Source organism: Cajanus cajan, chromosome 4 (assembly GCF_000230855.2).
Source record: "Cajanus cajan strain Asha chromosome 4, NIPB_CcT2T_4, whole genome shotgun sequence".
Classification (NCBI taxonomy): Eukaryota; Viridiplantae; Streptophyta; class Magnoliopsida; order Fabales; family Fabaceae; genus Cajanus; species Cajanus cajan.
Window position 1 is genome coordinate 78806797 of NC_138520.1, and position 13017 is coordinate 78819813.

At 32.2% G+C, this 13017-nt stretch overlaps 4 protein-coding genes across 5 annotated transcripts; 1 reads left to right on the plus strand and 3 right to left on the minus strand.

The window, feature by feature from the left end:
• Nucleotides 1–559: 559 nt before the first annotated feature.
• LOC109806714 (uncharacterized) lies at nucleotides 560–2331 on the plus strand. The gene is made up of 5 exons (XM_020369201.3): nucleotides 560–727; nucleotides 813–916; nucleotides 1142–1313; nucleotides 1399–1521; nucleotides 1614–2331. The coding sequence occupies exons 1-5, from the start codon at nucleotides 560–562 to the stop codon at nucleotides 2226–2228; spliced, it is 1182 nt and encodes a 393-aa protein (XP_020224790.1). The 3' UTR covers nucleotides 2229–2331.
• Nucleotides 2332–3974: 1643 nt separating this feature from the next.
• LOC109806556 (small ribosomal subunit protein cS23) lies at nucleotides 3975–4813 on the minus strand. The gene is made up of 2 exons (XM_020368999.3): nucleotides 4558–4813; nucleotides 3975–4458 (listed from the first exon to the last, which is right to left on the minus strand). Exons 1-2 carry the CDS (start codon nucleotides 4768–4770, stop codon nucleotides 4177–4179), a joined length of 495 nt encoding a protein of 164 aa, XP_020224588.1. The 5' UTR covers nucleotides 4771–4813; the 3' UTR covers nucleotides 3975–4176.
• A 2491-nt stretch (nucleotides 4814–7304) lies between these two features.
• Nucleotides 7305–8555, minus strand: LOC109806538 (cytochrome oxidase assembly protein). The gene is made up of 2 exons (XM_020368972.2): nucleotides 8396–8555; nucleotides 7305–7705 (listed from the first exon to the last, which is right to left on the minus strand). Exon 2 carries the CDS (start codon nucleotides 7703–7705, stop codon nucleotides 7499–7501), a length of 207 nt encoding a protein of 68 aa, XP_020224561.1. The 5' UTR covers nucleotides 8396–8555; the 3' UTR covers nucleotides 7305–7498.
• A 2005-nt stretch (nucleotides 8556–10560) lies between these two features.
• LOC109806122 (stress response NST1-like protein) lies at nucleotides 10561–12705 on the minus strand. Of its 2 annotated transcripts, none has more exons than XM_020368494.3 (3): nucleotides 12571–12705; nucleotides 12142–12502; nucleotides 10561–10958 (listed from the first exon to the last, which is right to left on the minus strand). In XM_020368494.3, the coding sequence occupies exons 2-3, from the start codon at nucleotides 12499–12501 to the stop codon at nucleotides 10788–10790; spliced, it is 531 nt and encodes a 176-aa protein (XP_020224083.1). In that variant the 5' UTR covers nucleotide 12502; nucleotides 12571–12705; the 3' UTR covers nucleotides 10561–10787. The 2 variants fall into 2 exon arrangements, with proteins under 2 accessions (XP_020224083.1, XP_020224084.1); XM_020368495.3 differs by having other exon boundaries at nucleotides 12576–12647.
• Nucleotides 12706–13017: the final 312 nt, after the last annotated feature.

The following is a 13017-nucleotide window of genomic DNA, read 5'->3' on the forward strand; positions in this document are numbered from 1 at the left end:
TTTTTTTTAAATATATAAAATATCTTAGAATGACAAGTATTATGTGACGAATAGAGGATTATTAAGGTCACTTACCAAACCAACGCTTTCCTACAACTTTAGCCGAATAGGACAAGTAAAATAATTCACAAAAAACACATAATGCAATAATATATGGTTTTTGACCTTTCCAAACTTGCACTAGTTGCATGAGAAGGAGTCATATCCCACGTGACATCCCTGTTATGGGTCCCGTTAAAGGTGACGGGTGTCCAATAAAAATTATCAAAGTTTCTAGTATTTATGTTACATATGGAAGAAGGTAAGAACTACCCAAACTAAAGTTTAGGCCAATTCAAAGCAATAAACAACTCTCCTATATAATTATGGTACTGGGGACGATTTCATTTATAAGTGATGGACGCACATTAACATTAGCGTATAGAATAAAGTCAAATTTGAACTCTTATCTACTATAGTGGTTTTCTTATAAAGGAGTTTCTGATAATAAAATCCTTCATTCCCCTTCCCTTTTGGATACACGCCAACGTATAAGGTGGTAGCAAATTCCATTCATAACATGGGTCTGCTTGGAAAAAGCTTCACTTCCAAATTCAAAAGCATCACCACACTTGCTGTTTCTAGGATTGTTATCTTGAAGAACCAGCACAAAGCTCGAGCCACTTATGCTCGCTCTGATGTTGCTCAACTCTTGAACCTTGGTTACCATGATCGTGCTTTACTTCGTGTAAGTTATTACTTATAACCATTCACCAACAGTTTTCTCTCTTTTCCTCTCACAAATATTGAATTTATCTTTTACTTATTAACAGGTGGAGCAATGGATAATAGAACAAAACATGTTGGAAGTATTTGCTATGATAGAAAGTTATTGCAGTTTCCTTAGAGAAAGAGCTGAAGTTCTTGAAAAGAACAAGTGAGTTTTCTCCACTCCTTGCTTCTATTTCTATGGTTGTTGCACCAAACTGAATTGGTGATGAATAATTCAATGAACCTGTTTGGATCAAAGCTTGAAAAAAGCTCCTTATTTTTAGTAGAGAAGCTTTTAAAAACTCTTCTAAACTTGTTTCCAAATAGGCACAATGACATTTTACTCCTAATTTAATTTCTAATTTAGATGTTTGAAAACGTGTTTATGTAGGGAGTGCCCCGTTGAGCTCAAGGAAGCAACATCTAGCCTTATCTTTGCATCTTCAAGGTGTGGAGAATTTCCAGAGCTGCACAAGATACGAGAGATTTTAACATCAAAGTTTGGGAAAGAACTTGCAGATCATGCTGTTGAGTTGCACAGAAATAATAGAGTGAACTCTAAGGTATCAGTTGTTGCATACATCTTGTGAGAACTCATTTTAAGAGAATTTTCCCATTATTCTGATAGCTTTTCTTCGGTTTATGTAGATGATACAAAAGCTTTCACCGAAACGCCCCACCATGGAAATCAAAATGAAAGCTCTGAAGCAAATTGCTTCAGAAGTTGGAGTTACTTTGAGTTCGGAGCAGGACATTATATTGATCAAGGAGGTAAGAGAACCTTGTCTCAAAAATAAATAACAACATGCACTAACTTCATTGTGATATTTTATAATGAAACAAATTCTCTTACACTATTGCAGGACAAGTTGAATGTTGACCAAAGGCAAAATGAACCTGAAACCAGAAAAAGTAGTGTTGATGATCATAACCATAAAGAAAATATCCAAAATAATCCTGCAAAAACAGCTGCTTCTGTTGCTGAAAAAGCCTTAAGATCAGAACCTTCTGAAGACAGTAAACACTCAAATCATAGGGTTGCTCATGGCAAGATGCATGTGGATCCCATGGTGAGCTCTAGTTCTAAACAAGAGGATGAAGTCATATCAAAAAGCAACCACGCTATTGAATTCAAAGCATTGGAAAGGAGGGTAATTTCCAAGGAACACGTGGAGGAAGCAAATAGAAAGGGCAACATGGTCAGTGAGTTGGTCTCAGCCAAGAGCTTATTGGATAACAATGATCACAACAATAAGTCTGATGAAGCTACGGAAAATGAACATTTCAGTGAAGAAAGAGTCGACCCTTCTTCCCATGCTATAAGATGGAATGCACAGAGATCTCAACCTGATCCCACTTCAAATCCCGTGGTAAGAAGTCATGCGATGGAAACTAAGGGTCCAACACATTTTCCAAAAGAGATACATACAAATCATGAACATTTGGACTGGAAGATGATGTCAGTGAGGACTAGATGAACACAAAGACGAACAAAAAAGTGTTCTTCAAAAGTGTACAAAATGTAAAGCCCCAAAATAATTTAGCTCTTGAAATTAAAAAAAGTATAAAAAAAAAAAAAAATCAATTTGCAAAAATTTTACCAGAATATGTAAAATCCAATTCAAACCCTAATAGAAACATTTTGAAGCCAATCCTGTTGCCATGTGGTTTCCCTCATGCTAAATAAAAGTGTAACAATTTAGCCTCTTGATTGAAGCCTGGAGCTTGTTCTTCTCAATTTCTCATGAATGTCAGGATTTAGCTAACCAGAAAGGCAACATCAAGAAGTTGCTGCAGGGCCAAAAACGTAAAAATGTTAAGGGTAATGAATATGTACACCTATATATCACAAACACTTTCTTATCTCTTTCTTTTTATTAAGTCATAACCTATCAATACCTATATTTCTCTCAAGGTGTCAAATAGCATGCGGTGTCCATGCTTTATCCAACTTTTCAAAGGGGAAAACCACTTCTCATTTGTCTGAGGATTAAGAGGATAGTCCATGTTATATTTTATATTTACCCTAATAACGGAGAAAATCAGGATAAGCAATGATGCTAAATGATCACAAAGCTAAATCATTGTTGCCAGCAAAAGGGATAGTCAAATTCGAAAATTATTATTAAAAGCTTAGGCTTACAGTGAAATGGTTCAATGCGAGCATGAGACTTGTATAAAGTATACAGATTTTCGTGCTTGATCTGAAAAAAAAAGAAGGTAATTTAGCTATCAAGGAGCTCCTTTACTTCAGCACCTGACTTCCTGTCAATAGGTTATATACAGTTTTCAACGGAAAGTTGATTATTACATCTAAGAAATGATGTTTAAAAGCTTATATTCTACTGAGGTACAAATGAGTTTCTGGATTAGTTAAATACGTGACCACAGCCCACGGGTGGTAAGTTTTGATGGCAATATCTTATCATTATAACGTTGAAAGTGAAGATGAACCAATGCAATGACAAATCTAAGCAACCAAAATCCTTGTTATTGTTCATCTAGCAAGAAGTTACCCTCAAAGTCTCTGCAAGCAACAGGTCCTTTATCTCATGAAAATATGAGTAGTACATAGATGAACAACGCTTTATTAAGGGTGAACAGTGAAGCATCCAACCTTGCCAATCACAATATGAACTGTAAAATACAAACACCGAATGTAATTTCCCTTCGCAACTAATGAGACAATAAACTTACTCCTGACTCCAAAGAGTCTTGATTATCTTGTGATAATGCATAACAAGGTCTGAGTCCATTCTTAAGAAAAAAATGTTTCTAGATATTTCAAAACTTCAGTTATTGTACTTCGAATTCTACAGATGACCATTACCATATATCTGCATCGAAGTTTGAAATTATACTTCAAATTCTACATATTACCTTGCATTTACATCAAAGTTTTAAATTGCAGTTGTTGTAGTAGTTTCTTCACATTTCTTAATATTATGAGACATTGACAAACATAGACGATCCTATCCAGAGGAGTCTAGTTCAATTAGTGTGCGTGTGAATTGTTGTATATTTTTTTATTCTTGTGGATAAAGAAAAGAACATACACGATCCTGTGACAGTTGTGGTTGTGTTGCAGGCACTCCTAAAGCCTTGACGTTGCCTCTAGAACTGCGGTTGTAGACATTTTTTAAAACCGTGATTTGCATATTATGGCCACCAAGAGGTTTGCAATCAAACATTACAGGGTGATACAAAATATGACAGAAAGCTAATGAATCATAAGAAAGAATTTTTAGATTAGTTGATAGTAATATTAAGCACATGGCTGATATACAAAGCAAGAGAAAGAGCGTACAAACATAGCTACATAACATTAAAAAGGGAATACCAACATCCTATAATAAAAAAAACATCACTGATTACCCCAAGAATAGCAAAAGACAAAAATGTTTGAAATGAAAGATGTTCCAACACTCAAGATAAGTTGCCACCACTCTGCTGCCACAAATTGATGATATCAGTAGCTTGATTGAGAAGAATAATCATCTGCTTCTGAGAGATCCAAGGCTTGCTTTCGAGCAACTCCTTGAGCTCTTCCCAAGCATCTTTTCTGGGCCAAAAGTAATATGGGCTTAGAGGAATGGTGCCATGGCCCGGTACCATCTGGTCAAGTGCAATTCCAATGTTCTTCTCCATCCAAATGAACTTCAACACGAGTCTTGGCTTCTCCATTGCCTTCACTACCACTCCAAGCTTCTAATAATCACAGCAACAGCCAACAATGAACAAAATGAGATTTTTTTTATTATTTAAAGAAAAATTGCCGAAAAGAGAAAACTTTTGAGAAGTGAGAACCTCGGGCTGGGGCGAGGGAGGGGCGTCTTCTTCGGCGACGGCGGCGGAAGCAGAGAGGGTCCTGAAGCGTGTGGGGGTTTGAAGAGGCACGTGCGAGCGTGAGTGTGAGAAGGAAAGTGAGGGTTTGAGTTTGATGGAAGAAAAGGTTAAAGGGTTGGGATGGAAAGTGGGAAGAAGAGTTGGGTGAGCAAGTGCCATGGATAAAGTGTTCATTTTGTGATGCCACACACAACACAACACAACACAGAGGTTTCAACTTTCAAGTGAACTTAACAAGATAAGGAACCTGCAGTGTCTTCACCCGACCCGAATCACTTTCAATCGGGTCACCCGCAAATTATGTCACGCCTTTTATTTTGTATAAACTTTATTTTATTTTTGTAAAATTTTACACTTCCCCTCTCCATACTTGCAAAAGTTACTGCAGTCCCTATGTAATTAAAAGAGAAATGCTACTTTAATTTTTTTAGAAGAAAGAGAAATACTACAAAACACTCTTGTAGTTGTAACCACTGCTTTTATTGTTAAAATTTAATAAAAATTATACAATTTTATGAGTTTCACATCAATACATTAAACAAAGATCAACTCGCATGAAATTATTTCAATAACCTTAATCAATGATTTTAAATTCAAAATTTAAATATAAGACTGTATGACATCATTAAAAGTTTAATTTTGTAATTCTCTACTTACTCATATGATTTGAATAAGATTATCTCTAATAAGAGATAAATATTTTTTAGGCTTAAATATGTTTTTAGTCCCTCAAATTTAAGATAAATCTGTTTTTGGTCCTTCAAATTTAAAATTGTTGTTTTTAGTCCTTGTAATTTCAAAAAAAAATTATTTTAGTCTTTATATTCATTTTTTTTAAAAAATTTATCAAACATTATTGCATAAAATCTACCTATTGTCCCTATCAGTGAAAATATCACATTAAATCCGGTCGGTATTGCATAACTGTCTTAATTAGTCACTTTTAAATATGTTATTGGTGACCTAAGGGACTAAAATAAAATTTTTGAAAATTACAGGGATTAAAAATAATAATTTTAAATTTGAGGACCAAAAATAAATTTATCTTAAATTTGAGAAACTAAAAACATATTTAAACCTATTTTTTACACAAAATAAATTTCAATTAACAATAAAATGTGTTATAAATATTATGTTTGTGGCACTTCTCTAATTAAAATACACATTACACCCCTTAATCAAATCAAGTAAGAGAGTTCATCAAATTTATGGATATGATAGTCGGATATTTCTTTAGTTCTTAACTTGTAAATCATGATTAGTTTTAGTTCTTTTTGAGTAAAATGACATTTATTTAAATTTGTAAAATGTTAGTGGAGATTGGATATAATATGCATAAAATTTTAAGTTTGAATTTGATGTTATTATTGTAATTACTATAGATAAAAAAAATTCATAACATTCTTCTTTCATAGACAACCAGAATTACGCCCACTTCTTTCGTCGATGGAGTTTAGGACATTTAAATTTTGGAACAATACTGAAACATACTGATTTTAGTTTTTAATTTAAACTCAGCAATATTGTTTATGCAACTATTTCCATCTAATTAGTAACCGAAAACGCACTTCAAATTTATCTGTTCACAGAAGATCCTGAAAGATTAAAATCGAAAGTATGCTTTGGAACGTTAAGTAACAACCACATTCTAAAGAATCTAAACTACTAGTATTTGGATTTTCAACATGTTACACATTATGGGTCTCAAATGCCCAAAGACTAAAGATATCGATACCACTTGTTCAGCTCTTGAATCTATTTTATTACCCTATCATAAAAGTATTTAAAATACTTTATAAAATATATTACTGAACAAAAATTATCTTTTAATTATACTTTAAACGAAAAGCCAAAAAGACAATGCGTAGACACTCGAGTCGTCTTATCAGACATAACCTAAGCAACTAAGAAAATATTAAATCCAAAAGACATGACAACCGAAAGAGACCAAAGTGTTTTTTTCCTTCCCTTTGGGGAATCAAACATCAATAAGGTGAAGTCAAATTATGAAGACAAGAGATTATGAACAGAAGACTGTTTGCTAGTTTTAACACTCTTAATTATTAGCTGAAATTTATTAAAATATGACTTTTTTAATTTTACATTTTATTTAATAAGTCTCTCATTATTTAAAAAAACTCATTAAAATTTGTAATTTTTTTTTAATAGTAGAAAGCATATTAGTAAAAGAGTTTTTAATAAGCCTCTTTGCAAACACAGGACACAGTTCTTTTTTATTATTATTATTTTAAGTTTGTAATGACATTCTTCCCTGAGCCCCACACTCAATAACAGTAGTAGCTGTTATTACATATCATATGATCACAGATTTGTGTTATCAGCAACATTTTTAAGATCACAATTTCATTGCATTTCTTGAACACTCCAAAAACCTTGACGTTAATTCTTCTTCCTTTCTTGCTATACGCAATTTCTTTTTGATCCCTTGTACAAAGAATTGAAGCAGTCAAGCAGTAAAGCTCGTGAAAGAAAGTGAATTTTCCGCGCGGATAAAATGGCATTTTTTTTTTCTGTAGTTGTATTACCTCAGTGATTTAATTTAATCAGTACTACCAATGTGAGCTAGGGAAGAAAAGCCATTGATATCAATGGATCAGTATCCACCCATACATCTCCGTGATATACTGGTATCCTATTGAATACACGAACTGTTTTTTATAACCTTGGTTATCAACAAAGCACTTCAATAAGACCAAAACAGGATCCCAATTATAATTTCCTTACTACGCAGTCATTGTACATAAAACTGGTTAACTTATTACAACTAGATTCAATATCATTCTGTTTTAACATTATCATGCTGAGTGAAATGTTTGATTCCAGACCAAAACAGTAAATGCACCCAAAGTATTGTTTTTATTGTACAAGCAATAAATAAGCCTTAGACCTTTGATGACAAGTTTGCATCAGCCTCACTCTTGCTCTTGGCAGCTTCAAACTTATCAATTGCTACCTGTAGTTCATCGGTGCCTCCAACAGCCCTCATGGTGTAGAAGTAGGCACCAAAGACAAAAGCTGTCAAACCCCCAGCAACTACCAAATTCTTCGCTTTAGGTGGAAGACTCCTATATCCTAAAGGTCCAGCCATCTAGGTTAATCGGGAATAAAAGGGTTAGCACAATTTCACTCAATCGGAATAAATAAACTATTAATTTTGTCACTGAAGTATTACTTTCTCTCTTTACTGAAATTATAAAAATAATCCCTAAAATATTAGAAATAAAGTTACATACCTCAATGTTAGTAAAATATGTAAGCCCAAGAACTCAATTGATGGATATTCAATCCTTTAAGAACTAATTATATAATCTCATTATTTTAAGAACAGTTTAGGTTTGGGACTAATTATATGATTTTATTATTTTAAGAACTTTTTAGGAGAGAAGGAGATACTCCTAGGACTAAATTAATGGTTAATTTGAATTACAAGTGCAGAAAACACAAAAGATAAAATAAAATAAAAAATCTAAATTGTGATGATGAGGGGGTTGCAAGAAAATAAAAGGTAAACATTTCCACAAACAGAATGAGGGCAGTCCCAATCCCAACGCGATTGAAAGAGTTGTAAAACGAAACGTATTGAGAGGTGATTACATTGTTTCGTATAAAAGAAACAGTTTCGAATCTTTCGATGGGTGCTACTACCTACTCATACTGCTACAAATAAAACCTTTCAATTAAGTTTCTATGAAGTATGAGCATTAATAATATAAAAATTTCAGGAAATGATGACATAATATGAATTGAAGAAAGCAAAGAAAGAGGGAATTTGCATTACCTTATCGAACAGAAGAGATAGGATTCACTTTTCTCGCTTTGTGAACAGAGCAGAAACGGTGCTCTTCCTTTTACAAGATGGAACGGAACAGAGCGCAGCTTCGCGTGCTTAAATATACTTTTGTTACATGTAATTTTTTTTTGTTTTTGTCTTTATAAAATTATATTTTAAAAGTATTCTTGTAAAATTTATATATTTTTTTTTGTCTTTTTGTAATATGTGAATGACATACTTTTGGTCTCTATTTTTTTTCTTTTCAAAATAAACTAATTCAAATTGATTAAAATGTAATATTAAGACAAAAATGAAAAAAAAAACATTATAAAGACTAAAATAAAATAACAATGATCAAAATAAAAAAGTAAGCTTTATATAGATCATTTTTTTTTTAAAATTACAAAGATTAAAATAAAAAGAAGCATATTATAGAGAAAAAAAATCTAAACTAAAAAAGTACAAGTTGTATTTTTAACTTTTAAGAATCCATATACTATCGCAATATTTTTTTTTTTTACAACAAAAATTATCTCAATATTAACAATTAATATGTTTGGTGTGAAATGTTCAATCACAAAAGAAATTATTATTATTATTATTATTATTATTATTATTATTTAAATACCTATAACAAGTGAAAAAGTTGCGTTAAATTATTATTATTATTATGTTAGTACAAAGTTAAATTTAAAGAAAAAAAATACACAATTTATTGTAACGTAAAACATATACAATAATAAAACAAATTAAAAAGATAATTACTTCTGAAAAATGAAAATAAACATGGCAAAATTCTTTAAAACTATATGAAACCTATATACCAATGTTAAATTTCAACTTGTTTTTTTACCTTCTTTTTAATCTATAAGAATCAAACTTAGTGCCAACAAGTTAAAAACAACTCACACTATTCAACCAAGTTAAAATCCCTTTGTAACTTATGTTTTACTCAATTCACATGAATATTCAATAATTTATTGGTTATTGATCAATTTGTGAGTTCTATTTTTTTTATGGCTATATTAAAAGTAAACATGATTTAATTATAATAATTTCAAATAATTACATGATCAGTTGCATGTTTCAAAATTCATTTTCATTCCAATTTCATTCCTTTTATTTTAATATTATCATGTTATAAATTCATAATATTCATTAACTCTATTAATTATTAATCTTTGTCAATAAATTAGACTAATTACAGAGTCTCCTCTACAAACCATTCATGTCAATTCTTGAATAAACAAGTGATATCAATTTTAAATCATACTGCATAAACTTAGCTGACTTTTAATTCCACGGTTAATCCTGATTTAGTTTAGAGGAAGGAAAATGATAGAAACTAGAAAATTTTGCAATTTTACTAAAGAAAATGAAAAAATATTTTAAAAATCAACTTTTTTTTCTTTTTTCTTTTTTTCTTTTTTTTTTTTCTCTTCGATAAATATGTGCATTATTATTATCTTTGACTTCTCTGTTTTCTTTCATCTTATACAGGGATAACAAGAGAGATGCTTTAGCAAAGCATTGCACAGGAACAACAATGAGAGAGTGACCTTTGCATTATTATAGTTTCTACTACGAAATGACTCTGGGAACGCATTTATACGGAGCTACGTTGAGACTATGACCTTATTATTGTACAATCATAAAACCCATCTCCGTTGGCCAATTGCATACGGATTACTCTTTCAGAAACCAGTCTTTACAATACATATAAATGGAATAATGAAGCTGATTGCATTTAAACTACAGGTGCAATAATTGTATAAGAATAAAATATTCATGGAAAATAAAATATCGCTTGAAACTCTAGTAGATGAGATCAAGCCTTTGGACAGGTAGGGGAAAGGAACAGAATGGCATTACTTAAATGAACAAAGAAGATAACCAAAAAAACATGAAAAAGAAGCAAGAATAGAATCAGGGGAAGTCAGCTATTGGCTATAATAGGGCTAGAAAAGTTCCAAAAATCAGGAACACAAGGCTTCTAAAACCAAGCGTCAATATAAATTTAAAATCAGTGGCAGCTGTTACTTGATATACCGTGATCACAGATTTGTGTTATCATCAAAAAACCTCAATAAGGCCAAACCAGGATCTCAATTATAGTTTCCCTACCACTCAGTCATTGCACACAAAGCCACTTGACTTATTAGCTACTAGAATAGATTCAATATCATTCTATTTTTAATATTCTCATGCCGAGTAATAAGCTTGATCCCAAACCAAAACAATGAATAATAATACATCCAAAGTATTGTGTGGGCTATAAGCACAAATGTGATCATCTAAATGCAAAAACTATTTTTATGAGGCTGCTTTGAACACAAGCCAAAATTCTACTGACCAGTTAACACAGACCTCAACCAATAAATCCAGAACTGTAAGGAGCTCAAAGATGCACCATATCAGAAATGGAATCCAGAAATTTTTTTTCAAGATTCTCTTCATCAATCCACATCGAACTTTGTCGATGCATTAATTCTTTCTTCTCTGCCTTCTTCTCTTCGTGCATTTTGACTTTCATCCTCCAGTTTGCAAGTTTCTCTGCTCTTTCTTTCAACTGACTCACAAAAATAAGAAATCAATCAATGACAATAAGTTATTTTCAAGAACCAATCGCTTATTTTATGTCAGCTTTTCTGAAAAAGCTTTTAAAAAATAAGCAATCATGTTCCCCAAAGTAATCTAAAGCAAACATGAAACAAACACTGCAAGAAACAATTTGATCAAAGACTCACACAAAATAACATGAGGAAAAGAACGAAAGAAATAGTTCAAAGTGCATAACACATTGGAATGATAGATTTGTAACAAACAAAATAAAATGCATCAATATACAAATAATAGCAGTACAAAGTGAAAAATCCAAAGAGATAAATTGAAAACAAATTGCAGTCATAACTCTACACTAAAATTCACCTTAACTACAGAAAAAAAATCCAATTCTAAATCCCAAGAGACCTCTAGATTAATACTTGTTTTCACAGAGTAGGACGGGACAATAAATGTATTCAACGGTTCACCATGTTAACAAAACTTATCACGCATCAAGCGTTTTGAACGTTAAAAGTGAAATCAAAATCCAAAAACTGAGCCTTCAACGTTCAAATTGCAATATGAACAAACAAATTGACATGTCAATAAGGGCCTATTTTGATAAACTATTCTATAAGCATTTTTGGGAGAAGAAACAAAAAAAGAAAAATGAAATAAGTTTATCCAAAATAAGTTAATTTGTAACAGATTTCTCACATTAGCTTCTCCGAAAGTTATTTTTAACTTAGGAAAAAACTTATTTCATTTTTCCTCCTTATTTTATTTGTTAATGAAAAAAGTTATCCAAACAGATCCTAAATTCAAGTTCATTTTAACTTTTTTGGCAAGCATATACTTGTTAGTGCAAAACTTAACATGCAACTTCTTAGGTGCACTTGGTGTTGTTCACAATAAAAAATTGAAATGTTAATTAAGGTCTCCTGTTCGAGTCTTGTATACACTCCATTAAAAATGGTTAGTCACGTTCTCAAATTAAGATTAGTCTACATACCAATAATATGGTTAAAAAAACTCACCTAGATAAACCCTAAACCCTAAACTATGTTAATATTCTACAGAAACCCTTATCATGCATATTTCCGAAGTGAAAACTTGAACTCTAATTAGAGAATGATACTAATAGGCAAAAGCAGGCAAGTAATGTAATTATTGAGAGTGGAGACAAGAACTGGGTTGGGGGAACATACGAGGGTTTCTCGGAAGTGTTGTCGTTCAATGTGACGTTCCTGCGCTCTGAGCTGCGCGGCCTGAGCCTTGAGCTTCTTGCGCTCTTCATTGGCGACGCGGAGAGCCTCCCTGCGAGCCTCGTCCTTGCGGTCCTTCTCCATCTTGATGGCCTCCATCTCTCTTATATACTCCTTCCGAACCTCCTTCACTTGCTTCGCGTATTCCCTCCGCAGCCGCGCCAGCTTCGCCTCCGCCTCCTTGGGGTCCCGCGGCGCCTCCCAGCTTCCCAGGAAGGAGTTCGGCGACAGGAAATTGTGGTTCTGGAGCTGCTTGGACGCCCTCGCCGACGTCGAAAACGATCGGAGCGATGAACGGAGCATACTAATCGACAAACAGAATGAGTGCAATTCAAAATACGAGAAATGAAGAAATGAAGTGAAGAGCATTACCTTACACGACACAACAGATCCTACGCTTTTGATCTGAGAACCAACACAACGCACAAGACAAGAGAGCCTCTTCTCTTTATATTTATTCTAATTTTTATATAAAAAGTTTTTTTTTTTCAAATTGTATTCTCTGCTATCTATATAGTTTTGTTTTAGAAAAAAAATGAAAATATTTTATTTTGATTGTCCTTTTATAATATATATTAAAAAAGCTCATTAATTTTAGTTTTCTTTTGACAAAATAATATTTACTTTAACCCTTAATCACAAAAAAAAAAGATAACAATATAGTGAAATTCATTATATCCTGAATATCTAATGATTGTGAGGGTGAAGTGAAATATTATAGAACGGAAGAAATTAATATAAAATAGAATACAAATGTGTCTTTTATTTAAACTTTCATGATTAATGGAATAAAGTTTTTAATCCATTATTTGTTAAGTG